The sequence below is a fragment of the Somniosus microcephalus genome, chromosome 23, assembly GCF_052327205.1.
Source record: "Somniosus microcephalus isolate GS21.2 chromosome 23, FLI_Smic_1.0, whole genome shotgun sequence".
Taxonomy (NCBI): domain Eukaryota; kingdom Metazoa; phylum Chordata; class Chondrichthyes; order Squaliformes; family Somniosidae; genus Somniosus; species Somniosus microcephalus.
Window position 1 is genome coordinate 12,084,228 of NC_141009.1, and position 23,656 is coordinate 12,107,883.

At 47.0% G+C, this 23,656-nt stretch overlaps 2 protein-coding genes across 5 annotated transcripts in view; one reads left to right on the forward strand and one right to left on the reverse strand.

The window, feature by feature from the left end:
- Positions 1-1,503: 1,503 nt before the first annotated feature.
- LOC147101655 (uncharacterized) lies at positions 1,504-16,299 on the forward strand. Its single transcript, XM_085965393.1, has 3 exons — positions 1,504-1,862; positions 8,303-8,992; positions 12,022-16,299. The coding sequence occupies exons 1-3, from the start codon at positions 1,574-1,576 to the stop codon at positions 14,106-14,108; spliced, it is 3,066 nt and encodes a 1,021-aa protein (XP_085821519.1). The 5' UTR covers positions 1,504-1,573; the 3' UTR covers positions 14,109-16,299.
- A 4,039-nt stretch (positions 16,300-20,338) lies between these two features.
- The window catches only part of kcnt1b (potassium sodium-activated channel subfamily T member 1b), a 517,853-nt gene continuing 514,535 nt past the window's right edge, over positions 20,339-23,656 (reverse strand). For all 4 annotated transcript variants that reach the window (XM_085965398.1, XM_085965396.1, XM_085965395.1 and 1 more), the window contains one exon: positions 20,339-23,020. In XM_085965398.1, the coding sequence (XP_085821524.1) occupies positions 22,903-23,020 (118 nt within the window). In that variant the 3' untranslated portion in view covers positions 20,339-22,902. The remainder of the gene's footprint in view (positions 23,021-23,656) is intronic.

The following is a 23,656-nucleotide window of genomic DNA, read 5'->3' on the forward strand; positions in this document are numbered from 1 at the left end:
CGGTGCCCTGGGCCAATATTTATCCCTCAATCAACATAACAAAAACAAATTATCTGGTCATTATCACATTGCTGTTTTGTGGGAGAACATAAGAACATAAGAAATAGGAGCAGGAGTAGGCCAATTGGCCCCTCGAGCCTGCTCCGCCATTCAATAAGATCATGGCTGATCTGATTCTAACCGCCAATCTACTATCACAGAACCATCTCCTGAATCTAACAGAATTAGACACACGAAACAGGAGCAGGATCAGGCTACACGGCCCCTGGGCCCGCTCCGCTACCCACAGGGCCATGACCGATCCGAACCTAGACTCATGTCCAAATTCCTGCCCGCTCCCCGTAACCCTTAATTCCCTTTTCTTCTAGGAAACTGTCTATTTCTGTTTTAAATTTATGTAATGATGTAGCTTCGACAGCTTTTTGGGGCAGCATATTCCATGGACCTACCACCCTCTGAGTGAAGTAGTTCCTCCTCATCTCTGTTTTGAGCAAATTGGCTGCTGTGTTTCCTACATTACAACAGCGACGACACTTCAAAAGTACAGTTTTTGACTCCTTACCTAAGGAAGAATATACTTGCCATAGAGGGAGTGCAACGAAGATTCACCAGACTGATTCCTGGGGTGGGAGGATTGTCCTATGAGGAGAGATTGAGTGGACTAGGCCTATATTCTCCAGAGTTTAGAAGAATGAGAGGTGATCTCATTGAAACATATAAAATTCTTACAGAGCTTGACAGGGTAGATGCAGGGAGGATGTTTCCCCTCTGGGGAGTCTAGAACCAGGGGTCACAGTCTCAGAATAAGGGGTCGGCCATTTAGGACGGAGATGAGGAGAAATTTCTTCACTCAGAGGGTGGTGAATCTTTGGAATCCTCTACCCCAGAGGGCTGTGGAGGCTCAGTCGTTGAGTATATTCAAGACAGAGATCGATAGATTTTTGAATATTAAGGGAATCAAGGGATATGGGGATAGAGCAGGAAAGTGGAGACGAGGGAGAAGATCAGCCATGATCTTATTGAATGGCGGCCAGGCTCGAGGGGCCAAATGGCCGACTCCTGCTCCTATTTCTTATGTTCAAAAGTACTTCATTGGCTGTAAAGTGCTTTTGGACAGCCTGAGGTCGTGAAAGGCGCTATATAAATGCAAGTCTTTTTTTAACACTGATTAATTTGATTGAGGATTTATACATCAAAGAGACAGCAGCCACTTCTAAGCCTCAAAGCCCATAGAATTCAAATGGGGCAAACCAGCGAATATGAAATCTGAGCACAAATGGGAGCTGCCTGGACTCGGGGGTCTTACTGGGCCATAGTTTGGACACCCTGCCTCAGAGTGATAAAATGTTTTATATGAAGTTCAGCCTGAAGCTGTATAATAATTTTTTTTATATTGCAAAATAATCCTGGATTTCAAAAATGTTCCTTTCCAGGGGGATTTTTGCTGGCGATAGCTATCTGTCTGGTTATATGTTTTTGTCGGAAATACTGGAGAGAGGGAAATTTGAGGAGTCACGCGAGACACAGCAATGAGATAAAGAGGAAAGGGACAACAAGTCACAGTGAACTGCCGATGGAATTCGATGCCAGCAAACTGGAGGCCGTCTCTGTGATTGCTTCACATCTGATTATCGATGAGCTACAAAACATTAAGGATAACCACGAGGACCGAAGGGAGGAACATTTAAAGATTTCCACAGAATCACAGACAAACGGGAAAAGAGAGAGTAGGGAAAATGGTGCCAAGAAGAACGAGGCAATGCGTCTTTGTAAGACGGCGTCCAACTCTTTTCAGGCTGCTGATGTTCCACGTCTACAGAACAAAGGAATTGACAGTGTAACCGGCACAGACATGAAATATGGTAAGGCAGGAAGCTGGGGAAATACCAAAACAAATAAGATACTGAGGTATGTTACCTTCTAGGTTTCCTTGCATTTTCCCCTGCTGGTCTCCTGAGGGTCCCATCTGCTGCAGGCGAGTCAGAACTTCTCGAACTGGCCAATAGGAGGCACTCCAGAGGCACCTGGTGAGGACTGTCCCCTCTCTTTCCCATCCCTTAATGTGGGGGTGCAATATGCTTTGCTCACCCCTCAACACCTCCCTACAACGATGTGCTGAGGAACTTAGAATCATAGAAAGTTACAGCGCGGAAGGAGGCCATTTCGGCCCATCGTGTCCGTGCCAGCCAACAAAGAGCTCTCCAGCCTAACCCCACTTCCCAGCTCTTGGTCCGTAGCCCTGCAGGTTAGAGCATCCCAAGTGCACATCCAAGTACTTTTTAAATGTGGTTAGTGTTTCTGCCTCTACCACCCTTTCAGGCAGTGAGTTCCAGACCCGCACAATCCTCTGGATGAAGACATTTCCCCTCAAATCCCCTCTCAACAATCCACCAATTACTTTAAATCTGTGCCCCCTGGTTTTTGACCCCTCTGCTAAGGGAAATAGGTCCTTTCTATCCACTTTATCTATGCCCCTCTCAATTTTATACACCTCAATAAGGTCTCACCTCAGCCTCCTCTGTTCCAAGGAAAACAGACCCAGTCTTTCCTCATAGCTAAGATTCTCTACTCCGGGCAACATCCTTGTAAATCTCCTCTGTACCCTCTCTAGTGCAATCACATCTTTCCTGTAATGTGGTGACCAGAACTGCACGCAGTACTCTAGCTGAGGCCTAACTAGTGTTATACACAGTTGAAGCATAAACCCCCTGCTCTTGTATTCTATGCCTTGGCTAATAAAGGCAAGCATTCCGTATGCCTTAACCACTTTATCTTCTTGGTCTGCTGCCTTCAGGGATTTGTGGACATGCACTCCAAGGTCCCTTTGTTCCTCTACACTATTCAGTGTCCTACCATTTAATGTGTATTCCCTTTCCTTGTTAGCCCTCCCCAAATGCATTACCTCACACTTCTCCGGATTGAATTCCATTTGCCACTGTTCTTTCCACCTGACCAATTTATTGATATCTTCCTGCATTCTACAGCTTCCTTCTTCAGTATCAACCACACAGCCAATTTTAGTATCATCTGCAAACTTCTTAATCATACCCCCTATATTCAAGTCAAGATCATTGATATACACCACAAAAAACAAGGGACCTAGTACTGAGCCCTGCAGAACCCCACTGGAAACAGCTTTCCAGTCACAAAAACACTCATCAACCATTACCCTCTGCTTCCTGCCTCCGAGCCAGTTTTGAATCCAACTTGACACTTTGCCCTGGATCCCATGGATTTTTAACTTCGTGACCAGTCTGCCATGTGGAACCTTATCAAAAATCTTGCTAAAGTCCATATACACCACATCAAACGCACCACCCTCATCGACCCTCCTTGTTACCTCCTTAAAAAAATTCATTCAAGTTTGTCAGACACGACACGACTTATGTGGGGGCTGAACCCAGTGCCATATCTTCAAACTGCCCCATGTCTACTTCTCTTTAAAACATTCCCCCCCCCCCCATTGTTTACACAAATTATAAAAACCTAAAACTCATGCGACCCAGATGGGACCGGCAGGTATTCAGGTTGGTGTATCTTTCCCTTATACTGTTTTGTCAGCTGCCTAGGCCCCAAGCTCTGGAATTCCCTCCCTAAACCTCTCCACCTCTCTCTCCTCCTTTAATTCACTCCTTAAAACCGACCTCTTTGACCAAGCTTTTGGTCACCTGTCCTAATATCTCTTTATATGTGGCTCAATGTCAATTGTTGTCTGATGACGCTCCTGTGAAGCATCTTGGGATGTTTTTTACTACGTTAAGGGTGCTCAATAATGACAAGATATTGTGTTAGGCGCTCGATGTGCTTTTAACAAAGTGAAGTTTCAGAATGTGCTGTGGATCCCAGCCGAGGCTCCACTGCAAAAAAAAAAAAAAAAGTGAATGACCCAAATTTGTAATTGTTCTTGGTGCAATTCAAAACAGATTGGGCTTATACTCGCTGGAGTTTAGAAGAATGAGAGGGGATTTCATTGAAACTTATAAAATTCTAACAGGACTAGACAGACTAGATGCAGGAAGGATGTTCCCGATGGCGGGGGAGTCCAGAACCAGGGGTCACAGTCTAAGGATAAGGGGTAAGCCATTTAGGACTGAAATGAGGAGGAATTTCTTCACCCAGAGAGTGGTGAACCTGTGGAATTCTCTACCATAGAAGGCAGTGGAGGCCAATTCATTAAATATATTCAAGAAGGAGTTGGATATATTTCTTAAGGCTAAAGGGATATGGGGAGAAAGTAGGGACAGGGTACTGAATTTGGATGATCAGCCATGATCTCATTAAATGGCGGAGCAGGCTCGAGGGGCTGAATGGCCTACTCCTGCTCCTATCTTCTATATTTCTATGAAAACATGCTGAAATCGATGTGTTTTTATACAAACTTGTTTGAACTGCCAAATTATTCTCAAAGATTGCTCTTGCTTTGGTCTGAAGACCTTTATTAAGTCTTGGCTGGTAGCACTGTCGCTCTCGAGTTAGATGTTTGTGGATTCAAGCCCCGTTACGGGACTTGAGCACATAGAAATCATGGCCTTTTACAGCACGGAAAGAGGCCATTTGGCTCACTAACTGTGCCAGCTCTCTGAGCTGTCCACTTAGTCCCATTCTCCCTCCCTGTTTAATATTTTACGTTTTCAAATACTTATCCACTTCCCTTGCGTCAGTACTGAGCCAGTGCTACATTGTCAGATGAGAACCATCTGCCTGCCCAGGTATTGGTGAAGGGCCCCATGGCACATTTGAAGAAACACAAGGGCCCAGTAATTCCGGTCCCAACGCGTGAGTACGGACGGGGTACTCACGCGTGGGCCCGTTGGAAGTGCCGGATTTCAGCATGCACAGCGCATGCGCGGGAAACCGGCATTTCCTCCAAGGGGTTCAGAGGTCCAACGCGTGCGCGCAGGACTTCCTTCTTTTTTACAGGTTTGCCCGTGTGCAAGGGCCTGAACTTTTTAGAAATGTAAAAAGGAGACGTAAGGACTTGATTCTTTAAGGTAAGTGGTCTATTATTTAAAATTATAACTTTTTCCACAGCTTTATTGTTTTTAAGGACTTTACAGTAAGGTAAGTGTATTTTTAGACCCGATTTTTAAAAAATTTTTTTTTTTTTTAAATTTGAATAATTGTTTAAAATAGTTTTTTAAAGTTATTTATAGTTCATTTAATTAGTGGGATGTTTTTTAAAATTTTATTTAAAGTTTAAGTAGTGTTTTGAGCGCCCGTAGTTTTCATGAGTTTGACAGTTCTTACTATCAAACTCATGAATGAAGTTTTCCCTCCCCTGATTGGCTGCCCAGTGCTCACCTGATCCCAGCCGGCACATCGCACTAACTACGCCGCTGGATCAGGCAAGCACAGCGCGCCGACAGCTGAACCGGGCCAGTGACAGGAATTCCAAGCAGGCCCAGGCTTCAGCTGTCGGCGTGCCGGGTGAGTGCACATCGGGGGCTTGCACGCGCGGCAAGCCCCCGAAACTAATTTCTGGGCCATTGAGTTTGTCCTGACCACAGTTCCTCAACCAGCACCACCAAAACCAGACCAACTGGTCATTCATTTGTGGGACCTTGCTGTGCGCAAATTGGCAGTTGTGTTTGTGTGTATAACGGTAATGACTGCACTTCAAAAGTAATCTCTCTCACTCCCAATATCTCTCTCTCTCATACTCCCAATCTCTCTCTCTCTCACACTCCCAATCTCTCTCTCTCTCTCTCTCTCACACTCCCAATCTCTCTCTCTCTCTCTCTCTCTCTCTCGCACTCCCAGTCCCCCTCTCTCTCTCTCTCTCGCACTCCCAGTCCCCCTCTCTCTCTCGCACTCTCAGTCCCCCTCTCTCTCGCACCCCCTCTCCCCCTCTCTCTCTCTCTCTCGCACTCCCAGTCCCCCTCTCTCTCGCACTCCCAGTCCCCCTCTCTCTCTCTCACTCCCAGTCCCCCCCTCTCTCTCTCTCGCACTCCCAGCCCCAGTCTCTCTCTCGCTCCTTCCCCCGTCTCTCTCTCGCTCCTTCCCCCGTCTCTCTCTCGCTCCTTCCCCCGTCTCTCTCTCGCTCCTTCCCCCTCTCTCTCTCGCTCCTTCCCCCTCTCTCTCTCTCCTTCCCCCTCTCTCTCTCTCTCTCTCTCCTTCCCCCCCTCTCTCTCTCTCCTTCCCCCTCTCTCTCTCCTTCCCCCTCTCTCCTTCCCCCTCTCTCTCTCCTTCCCCCCTCTCCTTCCCCCTCTCTCTCCTTCCCCCTCTCTCCTTCCCCCTCTCTCTCTCTCCTTCCCCCTCTCTCTCTCCTTCTCTCTCTTTCTCTCTCATCTCTCTCCTTCCCCCTCTCTCTCTCTCCTTCCCCCTCTCTCTCTCCTTCCCCCTCTCTCTCTCTCTCTCCTTCCCCCTCTCTCTCTCTCTCTCCTTCCCCCTCTCTCTCTCCTTCCCCCTCTCTCTCTCTCTCCTTCCCCCTCTCTCTCTCCTTCCCCCCTCTCTCTCTCTCCTTCCCCCTCTCTCTCTCTCTCCTTCCCCCTCTCTCTCTCTCTCCTTCCCCCTCTCTCTCTCTCCTTCCCCCTCTCTCTCTCTCCTTCCCCCTCTCTCTCTCTCTCTCCTTCCATCTCTCTCTCTCTCTCCTTCTCTCCTTCCATCTCTCTCTCTTTTTCTCTCTCTCTCTCTCCTTCCATCTCTCTCCCTCTCCTCTCTCTCTCTCTCTCCTTCCATCTCTCTCTCTCTCCTCTCTCTCTCTCTCTCCTTCCATCTCTCTCTCCTCTCTCTCCTTCCATCTCTCTCTCCCTCTCTCTCTCTCTCTCCTTCCCCCTCTCTCTCTCTCTCTCCTTCCCCCTCTCTCTCTCTCCTTCCCCCTCTCTCTCTCTCCTTCCCCCTCTCTCTCTCTCTCCTTCCCCCTCTCTCTCTCTCTCCTTCCCCCTCTCTCTCTCTCTCCTTCCCCCTCTCTCTCTCTCCTTCCCCCTCTCTCTCTCTCCTTCCCCCTCTCTCTCTCTCTCTCCTTCCATCTCTCTATCTCTCTCCTTCTCTCCTTCCATCTCTCTCTCTTTTTCTCTCTCTCTCTCTCCTTCCATCTCTCTCCCTCTCCTCTCTCTCTCTCTCTCCTTCCATCTCTCTCTCTCTCCTCTCTCTCTCTCTCTCCTTCCATCTCTCTCTCCTCTCTCTCCTTCCATCTCTCTCTCCCTCTCTCTCTCTCTCTCTCCTTCCCTCTCTCTCTCTCTCTCCTTCCCCCTCTCTCTCTCCTTCCCCCTCTCTCTCTCTCTCCTTCCCCCTCTCTCTCTCTCTCCTTCCATCTCTCTCTCCTCTCTCTCTCTCTCTCCTTCCATCTCTCTCTCTTTTTCTCTCTCTCTCTCTCTCTCCTTCCATCTCTCTCTCTCTCTCTCTCTCTCCTTCCATCTCTCTCTCTCCTCTCTCTCTCTCCCTCTCTCTCTCTCTCTCTCCTTCCATCTCTCTCTCTCTCTCTCTCCTCTCTCTCCTTCCATCTCTCTCTCCATCTCTCTCTCTCTCTCTCTCTCTCTCCTTCCATCTCTCCCTCTCTCCTTCCCCCTCTCTCCTTTTACCCCTCTCTCTCTTCCAACAACAACATGCCCTCAAAAAAGCCTCGGCACCGCCGGGCACCCCCAGCTAGTTAATTATAAAGTACCTTTCGAGGTCCTGGATAAAGGGCGAGGTGCTATATAAATGCAAGCTCTATCTATTAAATATATAAAAGCTTCTACTGGAAATGTAAGATTTGTAATAAAGTCACATTGTAAATTTCTTTCTTTGAGGACTACAGTCGCAATTTTGATACAAAATAATAAAATCTTTCAGGTACATAATGGAGGTTGGAAAACAAAAACATATATTTGCGGTCGGCATGACGGCGAACTGTCAGAGTTTGTGCATCTTTGTTTTAGGTTTGCCTTTCCCCATGTGAGAACCCCAATCTTTCTTTTGCTCTAAGTATTTTAAAAGGTTAGAATTTTAAGAGCTTACCCACTTCCTTTTGTTTGCTGATAGTGAGTATTCTGCCTTTTGATTGGATGCTTAGATAACCTGTTGACGTCACAGCCACTCGAGTAAGGGAATCCTCATTAAGTTCCGTTGAATTGAATTCCAGTTTGGAAAACCTGAAGTTCTCGACACCGGGATTGCGAGATCCCTGTGCTTCAGGGCCAACAGCGAATGCCTTCGCTTCGTCGCTGACTGCAAATTCAGCGCCAAGCTGTTTTCCATTTCTACTTGGTGTTTTCTTTAGGAAATTAAAATTCAGTTTTGTAGACGCGAGATGGCAAAAATATTATGTTGATTTTGAAAATGAACTGCTCGGTATTTAAAAAGGATTTTTTTTCTCTTTCAGTGACGCTGAAGCACTGTGAAATAGAAGAAATAGTCCGAAGTAGGAATTGTTTGACAAATTTATATATGTCACAGCACCATTTGTGCAGTCAGGAGGAAGGTCAATATCTCGGCAATGAGGTTAATGTTCCTGAGAGGCTGCTGACAAACGCCAATAATCCAGCAGGAAACTCACTTAGTGTTTCAACCAACGCCAGTCAGTCTCTGGGAAATGCCTCCAGTGAAGCTCATGGTACTCAAACTGAAGACAGACACTCGCCCAATACGAATGACCTCTCCATTCTCTACAGTGAGGCTGAGAGATCCAAGTGGGAATTCAAAACTGAGAACCTGGAGAGAATCGAGGCCAAGGAACCACAAGACCCCAAGACTGAGAACTTGGAGAGAAGTGAAGCCAAACCATTCTACAAAGAGCGGAATGAGATGGTGGAGGAAGATGAGCATCAGATACCAAGTAACCCTGTAAAAGCGACTGGATTGAATGAAAGCTTATCGGCCATGGGAGACTGTACTGGTGAAGTGAAGGGAAGAGTACTGTGGGATCCAATTAGTCCCCTTGGACCCAAACTAGATACTCACGGAACAGCAGCCGACAGATACTCAAATGTAGCAGCAACTTCTATGGGAGAGGAACTGCAAAGATCAGTATTATTCAATGGAGCTGGAGATACCCAACTGCCAGATGTAGAAGGTAACGATGAACCGGTGTCACAAGCGGCAAACTGTTCATATTCATTATGGGATGTTAGTGTAAACAGCCTCAAACACAATGATCAAAATATAAATGCACTTGATGGACGTGAAATAAATCCATCACCGGGCAATGGATTTGGTCAGAGTAAATGTAGACATCCAGCAAAAGAATTTAGTCAAGAAAATATCTTAGGTCCAGGTTTGCTAGGTAGAAGAGGAATGAGGGAAAGAACATCGACGTACCATTCCTGCTGCTGTGATGTGCCGCACAGAAGGAGAATAGAAAATGTTACCAAAAAACACTGCAGAGCCAACTAACACCTATAACCCTAGACCTCCACCTGATGAGGAGCTCCTTAAAAACCATGATGGGCTGAGTGGGAACCTGCTGGAGATGCTGTCACAGAGACGGAAAAGGCAGGGGGGTGGGAGGAAGGTTGTCAGCAGGGTACACTGACTGTGTTTGAATGCTAGAACCCACAAGTTCAATAAACTATACTTGTTGGGGAGCTTTACGCACTGACCATTGCTGGAAGCAAACTTACAGAAACTCAGCATAGGTTATTCTGCTGAACACAAGGTTCTATGTTTTAACCAGTACAATTTCATGAACTGCATTTCATTGACCCTCCACTGAAGTTGGATGGGCTTACGCCAGGTTAGTGGAACTACGCAACTGGATTGAGACACCAACTTTAATAGTTCAGACCCAAGAATGAAAACAGTCTTAAAATAACGTGTTAGATTTGTGTTTCACCCTGAATGTGCTGCCTCAGCCTTGGGTAAAGTTCCTGGTACCACGTCTGTACTCCAGAACGTGGCTCAAGTGGTCATTTTCCACTTGACCCCAGAGAGTGAGTGACGGCAGGCAATTTGATGTAGGAAGCACCAAAGTTGAGCCCAGTGAGTCATCATATCCACACCCAACATTCACGTGCACACATTTTCTAGCAGAGGCCACAAACTCTGATTCAGACCCTCCCTCTTCCATATTTGAGATTAGCTAACTATACAGATCAGGGATCAAACCTGGGACCTAATATAGCTTAGTACCGCCCCCCACTTCCCAGAAGTCTAGGATTGCCCGTGACATCCTGATTTGAGTTGCCCTGCCTCTACAGACTGTCCTGGTAACTCGTGGGTTAGCAGTTCAATGACTTAATTCATTTTCTCCCCATTATTATGGATGTGGATCTTAGGTTAAACTGACCTCGAGTAGGTTTCTTTTCTTGTCAATAGACACAAGACGACATCGAGCAAAACGATTTTCTCCAGCTGACCATATGAATGCTTGAACAGAGTGTTATTGTTCAAATGCAGTGATGTTGTTTTTGAGGTGCCTTTTTAATGCAATGTGAACTGTATTACAATAAGACCAAGGCAGCACGGTGGCATAGTGGTTAGCACTGTTGCCTCACAGCGCCAGAGACCCGGGTTCGAATCCGGCCTCGGGTGACTGTCTGTGTGGAGTTTGCACATTCTCCCCGTGTTTGCGTGGGTTTCCTCCGGGTGCTCCGGTTTCCTCCCACAGTCCAAAGATGTGCAGGTTAGGTTGATTGGCTATGATAAATTGACCCTTAGTGTTAGGGGGATTAAATATGTGGGTTACGGGGATAGGGTGGGATATGTGTAGGGGTTACGGGGATCGGGTGGGATATGTGTCGGTGCAGGCTCGATGGGCCGAAATGGCCTCTATCTGCACTGTGGGGTTTCTGTGATTTCTGTGAATAACCATGAATTCTTTGCTAATTTTTGCGTTGACATGAAGCAACAACTTGCTCTGCTATGGGCAGAGATTTTTTTTTCATGTTCTTTGGATGTGAGTAATGCCTGCAAAGATTTAGTTATTTCCCAAAACATTTTGTAGGGACTGTTTGTACAACTGAATGTCTTGCTCGGCTTCTTCACGGTTAACCCTTAAATACCCTCTGAAGTGTGAGAATGGAGTCACATGTATGCCAGACTCGGTAGGGGCGGCAGGTTACCTTCTCTGAAAGACATTAGTGAAATCAGTTTTATATGACAATGTGGCGGCTCCATGACCATTCGCCTCTGATTACAGCCCCCAAATTCATTTTGTCATTTAATCTTTCCTGCCTTCCAACCCATCACTGACCTTCCCCATTGCTCTTTCCTCCCCCCTCCCCCATTTCCCTGCCCCTGTACTTGCTTAAAAACCTGTTACATCTCTAACCTTTTCCAGTTCTGACTAAAGATCATCGACCGGAAACGTTAACTCTGTGTCGATCACCACAGATGCTGCCTGGCGTGCTGAGTATCTCCAGCATGTTCAGTTTTTACCCCAAATTACTAGATTTATTCCATTTCATAATTTGCCACGTGGGATTTTGAATACACAACATGTGAATTACTAATCTAGAACAGAACCACTGCACTACCAGACCCAGTGATTCCCTATGTCCATGAGTTCCTAATCTCTGCCACCATGGGGAGCTGTTTAGCAGTGCTTAAGAGCTTCTCCATGGAAATGAGGTGGATGTGGGGTGTGTGTGTGATGGGGAGAGAGAGCAAGAGATGAGGGGAACTGGAGTGACAGCTGACAGTTTCACAGTCAGTTTTAGAGTCGTATTAACAACAGAAAATGCTGGAAAAACTCAGCAGGCCAGGCAACATCCATGGAGAGAGAAATTGAGTCAACGTTTCAGGTCAAAACCCTTCGTCAAGACTGAGAGAAAACACAGGAAATGAAACAGAAAATGCAGTCCTGATGAAGGGTTTCGACCTGAAACATTGACTCTGTTTCTCTCTCCACGGATGTTGCCTGGCCTGCTGAGTTTTTCCAGCATTTTCTGTTTTTTCGGATTTCCAGCATCCACAGTATTTTGCTATCGTATTAGTCGTATTAGTTAGGTCTTCGGGTGGGTAAGATGTCAGATAGACCACAGAAAGGGAGGGAGAAATACTTTAAAAGAAGACTATTGCCTTAAGAAATTATTGATTTACTCAAACTCGGGATCGATATATTAAACAGTTTATTATAAAAACATTTGTACTAAATTTTCACAGATCGAACTTGTAGCACACCGATACATTCACCAAACAGCAAATCATTTGGAAAACAGAAGCCCAAGCTAATAAACAAGAGTAGTGTCAGCCTACCAAATATGAAGACTTTCATCTGTGGGATTAGACACTGTACAAAGAAAAGAGGCAAAGACAAACCGACCTGCTCAAGAACCCCAGAATTGGTCAATGTTAAACCAGCACCTGATGCCCTCTCAACATCCATGGAAGAATGGTCCAAAATGAACGAGGAAATGGTTGGTGAGACATTTGGACATCACCTACCTGGTGATGTTCAAACTCGTGTGGAATTAGAATATTCTTCACAAAGCAAGCCTAAATGTAATCCTCAAGAAATGATACAGGATGGCATTCCATGCAAAGCCAACCCACTGAAGGAAGAGGAAACAACTTTCCAACCTCCCGAGTCTCAAAATGAACACAAGGAAAATAAAACGCTACAATTAGTGGAGGTAAATGGAGGCTTGGATGATAAATACTCTGAGTTTCAGCAGACACCACCCAGAAACTTCCAGCTAAGTTCAAGCGTTGATCTACAGCCTTCCAACTGTCAACATGTTAGCCGAGTTGCATTTTCTGAAACGTCACATCAACAGGGCAGTCACTTCACCGCCTGTGATCATTACTGTGAACAACCGAGATTCAACCTGTCTCATAAGGGCACTTTGCAACAAGACAATATGCACCTGCGTTTAGGGCTAGATGCCAATAGATCGGAAAGCTTTCAATTCACAAGTAGACACAAGTTAATAGCTGACACAGAATTCAATGTACTCGATACAAGTGAAAGAGGTGAGAATACTTTATCAACTATGACCAGAGCAAATATCAGTCCACCAGACATTTTACTGTTTGCTCAGGATGAACGCAAGAAGACAGGACACATTTCTCCGGGCACACAATTGTCTGCAACAGATATTTCAGAACATGTGCTCAGTGAAATGGAAACACCCATTAACAATGGTTTTGCGTTTATGGATGATGAAACCCATCAGTCCAATGGAAACAGATTTGAGTTGAGCAATGCTCTCTCCGAAGAAACTGCAGTACCTGTGGACGGGGGAATTACAGCAGACAGCGAAATTACAGATGAAATGAGCCAAGCTGGAACAGCCAGTACATCCTTTAGCTGGCCATGTGCATGGAGTGTGCAAAGTCAAGAGAACGGGAGCCAAAGCACCTCAACACTCGAGCCTGCTCCACTATCAGCGGACCGGGAGACAGACCTCTCACAGAGGGTCATTTCACAGGACGATGCACCCGGGCAATGGGGGACCAGGACGGTTCACAGAGAGAATAACCTGGGTGTGGAGGAATGTGCCAACAGATCTGAGACAACATCCTTCCAAAATGTCTCTTGCAAGAACGTTGCATCAATAAACAGGGAATCTAACTTTGAGCTGGAGGGACCCACTCAGTCTCCAATCATGACACACTCGGGAAAGTTCTCTTACCAGAATGATGCAGAGATAAGGAGAGTCTCCAATTTGACTATAGGTCATTCTGGTCATGGAGCAAACTATTCCAAGAAAATCTACAAATCGGTTTTTAAAATAATCGATGAAATGCAACATCCAGTTTCTTTAGAGAAAATCCAGAATAAAGTTCTGCAAAACGGCGCCATTCTCAGTGTGGAGACAAGCGAGGCTGAACTTAAAATGGAAAATGTTTTGATTTCCCCATCGCCTGCTGTCCGCGGTCTGCCCCGACTTGAATCTCCTGGCTCTGCACTTGAAACGACCTACTTAAGTTCATTGTACAGTCGGTGGTTTTACAAGAGTGAGTTTGGCGACCGGTTTGCAGAACGGATTCCAACTGATGTACCTGCAGGAGATGATTTGAAGACATTGCCAAATGCTCAGTGTGGAAAGGCCAGCAGGACCTCGGCTGACAACCGGCCAGGGACTGAGGCGGAGGGACCGGCGGAGGTCGGTGCCCGGGAGGGTGCCCACATCCCCCAACACTTTGTGCAGCGCGACCCACCCACCAGAGAAGAGCTTCGAACAGATGATGAATTAACGGTTATTAACGCGCTTTACAATCTGAAGATAGCATCGGGGTTTGAATAAAAGTCACATAACCTGACAATTTGGTTTACAAACCATCAATTTAATGATGAACACTATCTAAAAATGCCAACATTTGGTTATGGAGAGAAACGCTAAATGCAGGCGTCGCCGTGTGAGGAGGTCTGGCATCCTATTTACTCTGCAAGATTTGCATCAGTACGAAAATATGATTGAATAAGCAATTTTAACACTGCTGCATTATCAGAGCAGTATATATATAGCATTAACAGAACCAAGTTAGCCTTTGGGTCTAGATAACAGCATAACCTATAAGGATGTTACCTGGGCTGGAGCACTTCAGCTATGAAGAGAGACTGGACAGGCTGGGATTGTTTTCCTTAGAGCAGAGAAGGCTGAGGGGAGACATGATTGAGGTGTATAAAATTATGAGGGGCGTAGATAGAAAGGAACTTTTCCCATTAGTAGAGAGGTCAATAACCAGGGGGCATAGTTTCAAGGTAAGGGGCAGGAGGTTTAGAGGGGATTTGAGGAAAAACTTTTTCACCCAGAGGGTGGTTGGAATCTGGAACTCACTGCCTGAAAGGGTGGTAGAGGCAGGAACCCTCACAACATTCAAGAAGCATTTAGATGAGCACTTGAAAACGCCATAGCATACAAGGCTACGGACCAAGTGCTGGAAAATGGGATTAGAATAGATAGGGCTTGATGGCTGGCGTGGACACGATGGGCTGAAGGGCCTCTTTCTGTGCTGTATAACTCTGACTCTAAGGCCAAAGCTCTGGTCCTTATGTACATTATCTGTTCATGTACAACATTAAACAACTGCCTCATTACTTATTTCTTGAGTATCAGCCTAGCTCAGTGGGGAGCTCTCTTCCCTCTCAGTCAGAAGGTTGGAGGTTCAAGGCCAACTCTTAAAATTTGAGTGCATAATCTAGGCTGATACTTCAGTGCAGTACTGAGGGAGGTGCCGCAAGAACATAATTAAGAGCAGGAGTCGGCTATATGGCCCGTTGAGCCTGCTCCGCCATTATCAGTACTCAACCCCACTTTCCTGCCCGATCTCCTTGATTCCCCTAGAGTCCAAAAATCTATTTATCCTCAGCCATGAATATACTCAATGACTCAGCATCCACAGCCCTTTGGGGTAGAGAATTCCAAAGATTCACAACCCTCTGAGTGAAGAAATTCCTCCTCATCTCAGTCTTAAATGGCCGACCCCTTATCCTGAGACTATGCCCCCTAGTTCTAGACTCCCCAGCCAAGGGGAAACAACCTCTTGGCATCTACCCTGTCAATCCCCCTCAGCATCTTGTATGTTTCAATGAGATCACCTCTCATTCTTCTGAACTCAAGCATGTATAGGCTCAATCTCTCCTCATAGGACAACCCTCTCACTCCAGGGCTCAATCTAGTGTATCTTCGTTGCACCGCCTCTAAGGCATGTATGTCCTTTCTCAGATGAGGGATCCCAAAAGGAGTGAGGGGGGTTGTCCTGGCCCACATTCCTCCCTTAACCAACACCACCAAAAATGGATTGCCTTCTCATTCAAAAACAGAAAATACTGGAAGCACTCGGCATGTCAGGAAGCGTCTATGGTGAAAACAGCTGAAATGTTTCAGCTATGGACCCTGCTGAGTATTTCTATCACTTTCTGTTTTTGTTTCAGATTTCCAGCATTTGCAGTCTATTGTTTGTAAAGCAGTTTGAGATGGCCTACGGCTGTCATGTAAATGCATGTTTTTTTTCCTTAAAATAAATGCTGTAATTTCAATAAAATGAATACAGTGCTAATGAAAGTTAAAGGGTAGAACTGAATTAATACCAGTTGTGAAAAGCAGAATCATGTTGTCATATGGTTCACTGGAGGGGATGATGAAAGAATTATTTTATAGTTGTCAAATTATCAAAAAAATATGAATCTACTCTAATTACATTATAAATCATTCCAGTGCTTGTGGCCAATGAGGAGACTGTCGCAGCCCTCGAAGATTAGCAAGTGTTGCAAGGACCAAAACAAGGCAGCGGGAAAGGAGTGGTTCAGGGAACAGATGACACAGTGACAGAGACAGGGTGGGGCAGGGGCCAGAGAGAGAGAGCAGGGTGAGTGCAGGGGAGAGAGAGAGAGAGAGAGTGGGGCAAGGGCCAGAGAGAGAGAGAGAGTGGGGCAAGGGAGGGCCAGAGAGAGAGAGAGTGGGGCAAGGGAGGGCCAGAGAGAGAGAGTGGGGCAAGGGCGAGAGAGGGGGGGGTGGGGCAAGGGCGAGAGAGGGGGGGGTGGGGCAAGGGCAGAGAGAGAGAGTGGGGCAAGGGCAGAGAGAGAGAGTGGGGCAAGGGCAGAGAGAGAGAGTGGGGCAAGGGCCAGCGAGAGAGAGAGTGGGGCAAGGGCCAGCGAGAGAGAGAGTGGGGCAAGGGCCAGAGAGAGAGAGTGGGGCAAGGGCGAGAGAGAGAAGGTGGGGCAAGGGCGAGAGAGAAGGTGGGGCAAGGGCAGAGAGAGAGAGAGAGGGGGCGGGGCAAGGGCAGAGAAAGAGAGTGGGGCAAGGGCCAAGGGCAGAGAAAGAGAGAGTGGGGCAAGGGCCAGAGGGAGAGAGGGTGGGGCAAGGGCGAGAGAGGGTGGGGCAAGGGCGAGAGAGGGTGGGGCATGGGCGAGGGAGGGGGCGGGGCAAGGGCAGAGAGAGAGTGAGTGAGAGTGGGGCAAGGGCCGGAGAGAGAGAGAGTGGGGTAAGGGCCAGAGAGAGAGAGTGGGGCAAGGGCCAGAGAGAGAGGGTGGGGCAAGGGCAGAGAGGGTGGGGCAAGGGCAGAGAGAGAGGGTGGGGCAAGGGCAGAGAGAGAGGGTGGGGCAAGGGCAGAGAGAGAGGGGGTGGGGCAAGGGCAGAGAGAGAGAGAGAGGGGGTGGGGCGAGAGAGAGGGGGCAAGGGCAGAGAGAGAGAGAGTGGGGTAAGGGCCAGAGAGAGAGAGTGGGGCAAGGACCAGAGAGAGAGGGTGGGGCAAGGGCAGAGAGAGAGGGTGGGGCAAGGGCAGAGAGAGGGTGGGGCAAGGGCAGAGAGAGAGAGAGGGGGTGGGGCAAGGGCAGAGAGAGAGAGAGAGGGGGTGGGGCGAGAGAGAGGGGGCAAGGGCAGAGAGAGAGAGAGTGGGGTAAGGGCGAGAGAGAGAGTGAGGGCAAGTGCAGGGGAGAGAGAGAGAGGGGGGGGCGGGGCAAGGGCAGAGAGAGAGAGTGGGGTAAGGGTGAGAGAGGGGCAAGGGAGAGAGAGAGAGAGGCAAGGGCCGGAGAGAGAGAGTGAGGGCAAGTGCAGGGGAGAGAGAGAGAGAGGGGGGGGGCAAGGGCCAGTGCAGGGGAGAGAGAGAGGGAGGGCGGGGCAAGGGCAGAGAGAGAGAGTGGGGTAAGGGCGAGAGAGAGGGAGAGAGAGAGTGAGGGCGAGTGCAGAGGAGAGAGAGAGAGAGGGGGGGGCAAGGGCAAGAGGGCGACTGCAGGGGGGGGAGAGAGAGAGAGGCGCAAGGGCCAGAGAGAGAGAGAGAGGCGCAAGGGCCAGAGAGAGAGAGAGAGAGAGAGAGAGGGGCAAGGGCCAGAGAGAGAGGGAGGGCGGGGCAAGAGAGAGAGAGGGCGGGGCAAGGGAGAGAGCGGCAAGGGCCACAGAGAGGGCGGGGCAAGGGAGAGAGAGGGCGGGGCAAGGGAGAGAGAGAGAGCGAGAGGGGCAAGGGCCAGAGAGAGTGAGGGGGGGGGGGGGGGCAAGGGCCAGAGAAAGGGAATGGCTCAAATCTGATGATTATTAATGGATGGAAATTCATTGGTAATAATAACTCTGAATTGCAAAGTCTCCACATGGTGGGTTAAAACATTGATTTTTATTTTATTAGACTTCTTAGGGTGCAGCTTTCATTCTAGAAATTTCCAAACACATTGCTCAATAGGGGAGGGTGGTGAGTCCATTGTCGAGGAGGAGACAAGTGACTAAAATGCATGTTTGCAGCAAGGGACTACTCGGAGTTCCCTTGACCTTGTTTCTGTATGTTAGCCATGTAGAGATGCTAACACAGTGCAGTAAATTAATTGAAAATACAATCTTTTCCCCTTCAAAGCATTGTTTTCCCTGACATACGGCCTGTATCCCTCAGGGTACAATTAGTAATAAAAATGTTTGCACATCTTGGTTTTCTGTGCATACATTAGATATCGCTTAATGCGCCTGCCTTCATATCAGGATAGAAGAATCATTTTCAAAAGAACGATGTTTCTTTCTTCTGTGAGGCCCATCCTCACTCAAAGTAGACATTTCCTGACCACTCTAAATGCTGTAATTTCACTTTGGCGTCTGTCCTGCAACACTGAAAAGCAAACTTGCCTTTTTGTAACAGTGCCTAGTTCACAACTCAATTAATTTGGTTCTGCATGAAAGATGTTGCTGATGCAGTTTTCTGTTAGCCCATCTCTCTCTCCACGTGTTTCCTTGCCCCTTTACAATGATTTGACTTTATCGTCTTTCCTTGCCCACAGTCCGTGTCCTCTGCTATTGTTTACATTTTGGCTTTACACAAAATGGATAAATCCTGATTTTTTTTGTTTTTATAAAGTTAACAATTAAAAAGATTTAGCTTAACTGTTGTTACTTCTTAAGAGAGTATAAGCTAGACCAAATGCTTTGAAACATCCTAGCTATCTACCAAGGTTGTTATATAACAGTCTGAATAAAAACATCTTCTGTTTAGGATGGGTTCTGAAAATATGGCAGTCAATGAATGAAATAAAAGTTGAAACGATTGTGTTTGATCATTGAAAAGGTTTAAGAATACAGTCCCCAGTGAGGCAGGCTATAAACACATTGAACCCACCTATTTCTGCACTAGGACCCTGGCCACTCAGCAAAGCAACTGTCATATATGACTATTAAACACAGCAATCTTCAAGATCCTGTAAATTTTTGTCCCCTGTTAATGGGCAACAATGTACCATCTGCAAGTAAGTGCTTTACCTGATTTCACACCTCAGTGGAGGATTCCCATAGTCAGCATCTTTTGATGTCACATCAATAATAGATAAGGGAACCATTACAGATCGCTCCCTCGCAAAAAATGTTGTCCTTTTAAATCCCGCCACACAGATTCTCAGTAGATTATGCCAGAACCATTATCTACATTTGTAATTCAGAACCCTCCCGCCAACCAAAGGAGTAGCATCTCCCTCCCCTGTGACCTCCATCACCTCCACGTTCCTCTCCAAGTCACACACCACCCTGAACATCCTTAGACATATAATTGCTATTCCTTCATTGTGGCTGGGTAAATATCCTGGAATCCCCTCCCTGACACCATCGTGGGAACACCATCACCAGCCGTGTAAGGAGAAAGCCCACCGACCACCTTCTCAAGGTGACGAGGAATGGGTAATAAAAGTGGCTTTGCCAAACAGATCTTAAAATGGGAGAGGGAACGGTTCAAGGAAGTTGTTTTAATGTGGAGGGGGGGCGAGGAATATCTTTAGATGGACTCATTAGGCTTCTCCAATTGACGATGAGAACACACTCTCCCTAAAAAAAAAGGCTTTGTGATAATGGTTACAAAATACATCAGTATCACAATGACCAGGCACCTCATTCAGAGTCAATCCATGGCTGCATGCAGCTATTTATTTAATTTTTTACATTCACATGAAGCAGGGACACTTCATTTAAGAACTGTATAAAATCATGACATTTTTGTTTCAAGCCAATACTGTATAGTTCAGAAAACAAGGTACAAGAAAAAGGTTAACAGAATCCTCTAATATTGCCATAATTATAACTGCAGGAAAATGGGAAGTGCACAGAAAGATCACAGGCAATAGGTTCCAAATTCAGCAGCTGTTTTTTTTAACTCCATAAATTATCAAAAAGACACTAATTTAATGAGTTAACATGTACCGAAAGCTCAAATAGCTCAATTTTAAAGGGTGGCATGCCACAAAATTTATATTTTTAAAAACTTCTTTCACCCCTCCCTCCCCCAAATGAAATTTTGCGAGTCCAGTTTGAAAGGATTGGATTGCATGCTCTCAATCTGGCCCGTCTCATCAGCTTCCTCATGGTGATGCATGCAGTCGTGTCTGTCAGTTACAGTTGCCCTGTTACAATGTACTCATTCAGAGGAGAGGCCAAGCTTGGGGGGGGCGGGGTTGAGGGAGGGGGCGGGGAGAGGGGGGCAGGGAGAGGGGGGGGCAGGGAGTGGGCGGGGGGGGGGGTTGAGGGGAAGGGGTGGCGGGGAGTAGGGGGATTTGAGGGGGAAGGGTGGGGGGGATGGGGTTGAGTGGGGGTAAGGGGAGGGAGGGCGGGCGGGGGGTTGAGAGTGTGGGGTGGGAATGGAGTGGGGGGGTTGAGAGTGGGGTGGGAATGGAGTGGGGGGGTTGAGGGGTGGGGCAGGCAGGGGGGAAGGCGGGGCGATGGGTGGGGTAGGCGGGGGGAAGGGAGTGGGGGGGGTTGAGGGGGGGGTGTGAGGGCGGGCAGGTTGAGGGGGGGGGTGAGGGTGGGCAGGGAAAGTTGACCAGCTGAAGCTCCCTGCACTACAGCCAAGCCAAAGATGATGCGTCCGAATGAGGTCCAGGAGCATCTTTAATGGTTTCCCATTGTTTAGTGGTGAAACAAAATCATTGATGTCTTCGGTGGTGAGTCATGACTGCCAACCAATGCACACTAAAGGCAAACAGCTTCTTTAATCAGTGACTTTCCCCTTGGTTTTGGGTGTGTAGACTGGCACATATCACGGTTTATATACACAATGTTCAGTTTGAACTTGGCAGTGTTCGGTTAATGCTTCTGAACCCTTACATTGAACCTGTTGGTCTACCAAGGCGCTCGCTTGGCCTCATCCAAAGGTTTTAAGAGGTTTGTGTGCACTTCGCAGACCTAACTAAAGGCCAGCTCACTATTGTCCAAGTAACCACATGTACAATCACAATTCAAACACCTCTTGTAAGACTTATGTTCTGGTCTCTTGAGGCCATTGGGAAAGCTCTGTGGCATCTCTAGGTTGGATGCCATGTTTTAACTTGAGAGAGGTGCAGCAATGTTAAATAGGTACAGGCTCAAAATGCACGCGCCACGATTGGCTTGTGGGTTGCCCGCAAGCTGTGCTCAGTATCCTGTCCAACCTTCTCACCGCAGCTGGGCGAGATAGGCTGCACACAGAGAATGTGCTCCAGCTTCCTCTGAAATCCAGAGGTGCCAATGAGCACGTACAACTTGTACGCAGAACATGGTACTGCTGGTGGAGGCCTGCCCATGTGTAGTGGCACACAGAGTTTTGGGCGGATACTAGGGTACCATGAATGGCACAAAGAAGGTGGCGTTGTAGAACACATCTTCCCTTTCATTGAAGTCCAGAGGCACAGCAAGGTGCAATTTGTGAACACTGTGTGGATTTGGGGAGGTGCAATGTATTTCAATAACTGGACTATAAATACATACCTCGCTGCCTTGTGTTTTCTCTCCATTTGTTCACTGGGGGAAAAAAAGTGCGCCCATGTAACCCTTGCGATTGTTAGAACCAATCTGTGTACTTTCAATAAAGGTCGCAAGCTCCAGCTTTTCTTCGGGAACTGTCACACCAAGGGGGCAAGACAGGCGAGAAAGAACTGGGCAAGTTCTGTTGAAGGCTTAGACCCAAAACTTATCTTTCAGATGTTGTTGCACCTGCTGTGTATTTCCAGTATTTTCTGCTTTCTGTTCGAAACTTCCAGTATGTGTGGGTTTTTTCCCTTTATGTCTGCACATAAAGAGCAACGAGCAGATATCTTCAAAATATGATTGCCTCACATCTGCGGTAGACAATGAGATATGATTACAGAATATATAAAAAAACAAAGTAAATAGTAATGTTCGGATAGATTGGGAAATGGCTCAGCAGTCTGCAATATAAATACAACAAACCGCCACCACCCCACCATTACATTTGCAAATACAATTTGTTCCCAATGTACACGGACAGATGATGTCTGCACGGTTCGCTTGCTCCCAAGTGCAATTTTCCCATTTATCTTTTCCAAATCTTCGTCTGTGCAGCACCGTTTCACATTGGCAACGATACCTTGGGCTAGTTCCGTGTTCAGCTGGACTGAAGGCAGCACTTTCCGCTCCTGCCGCAGGGGAAGGCTAAACCACTGACGGCACCAAAAAATGCACCTGGGAGTCAATTCCTCCAGCCGATTTGCATATGGCAAGTGTTCAAACGCATTTAAAAAGAACGATCTTGGATGCGTTTTTGTCCCTTTGGCACCAAAGGTTCTTTTCGAATAAAGTTGAGACAGCGACTTTGGCACCTGAGCAGCGGAAGGTTGGATGCTGCATCTGCACACACATTAGTGCCACGGGTACTGGTCAGTGGGAAGCACCGATGATGATTGCTCACCCACAATTAGAATAGTACCACCTGGCCCGAGTGTCAATAAATAAAACATTTGCCACATATGATAAACTGCACAAGTCCCACTCTACATGGTACAAAAATATATAAAATAGGCCCACTGTCAGGACCTGAAGGTATTATATATCCATTATGTGCTGCTCTAGTTTGAGTCAATGTCATTATTCGGATGGCGCAGTCCCATTAAACTCAGTTGTGTTTCAAGGTCTAATCAGAGTCACTTCACCAACAATGGTGGTTTGTTTCAATTTGTAAACTAGTCGCGTTTGGTCTCAGAAAACTTCAGATCCCTTAATATGATCAGAGCAGCTTTGTTTCAAAGTGTTGAGCCGTGTGTACCAGTGGGTTAGAGATGATGGGCCACCTTGTGGGCACAAAGAGTACGTCTTCATTCTTAGTAAAAATCAAGGCAGTGTCTTAAAATTGCAGCTTTTAAAAGCCCAACATTCATAACTGTGTTTCATTCTTTGCCTCCTCATTGGAAGGGAACAGCCTGCACGAGCTGCTTTTCTGGCTATGGGAACCATTTTGGACATTGGCCAACGGGTCTGAGCGTATCAGGTACCTAATCAAATGTACGACAATCCAGTTAGTAACAGTAAAATGCTTAATACAAGGCATTGAAACCTCCCGCTAGAAGAGTTAATAAACCATCCTCTTCCTTCATCATACTTGGCCATCAAATACAGTTGGCATTTAATGAGATGTAGAAAGTGTCAGGGCTATTCCCACCACCCCCCCCCCGCCCGCCCCTTCCGACAAACTCGGTTCTAGGCACTTTACCCAAAAGCTTAGCTAACAGCTCATCATAGCTGCTGATTGCAGTCTCAGGCAGCAATGGGTCTTGAAACTTTAGAATTACCTGATTTCTGTAACCACTACACGACTGGACTAATCAGAATTTACAGGAACAGGAAAAAAACGATTATCCCAACAAGTCTGTCGATTTTTGATAGATGTGTTTGACTTATTCACTTTCTAATCATATCCCTCAATCTCTTCTATCTTTAAGAAATACAACTTCCAATGGTCTTAGATACATAGAAGATAGGAGCAGGAGTAGGCCATTCGGCCCTTCGTGCCTGCTCCGCCATTTAATGAGATCATGGCTGATCCTTTAATTCAGTATCCCGTCCCCGCCTTCTCTCCGTAACCCTTAACCCCTTTTGCCCGTAGAAATATATCTAATTCCCTCTTAAAT

Bases quoted from the DNA above. Each gene is read 5' to 3' on its own strand.
- LOC147101655 (XM_085965393.1), top strand. From the start codon at position 1,574: ATGGAATTCGATGCCAGCAAACTGGAGGCCGTCTCTGTGATTGCTTCA. The intron at 1,863-8,302 runs GTAAGGCAGGAA...TTTCTCTTTCAG, and splicing joins CGGCACAGACATGAAATATG to TGACGCTGAAGCACTGTGAA. The intron at 8,993-12,021 runs GTAACGATGAAC...AAATTTTCACAG, and splicing joins CCAACTGCCAGATGTAGAAG to ATCGAACTTGTAGCACACCG.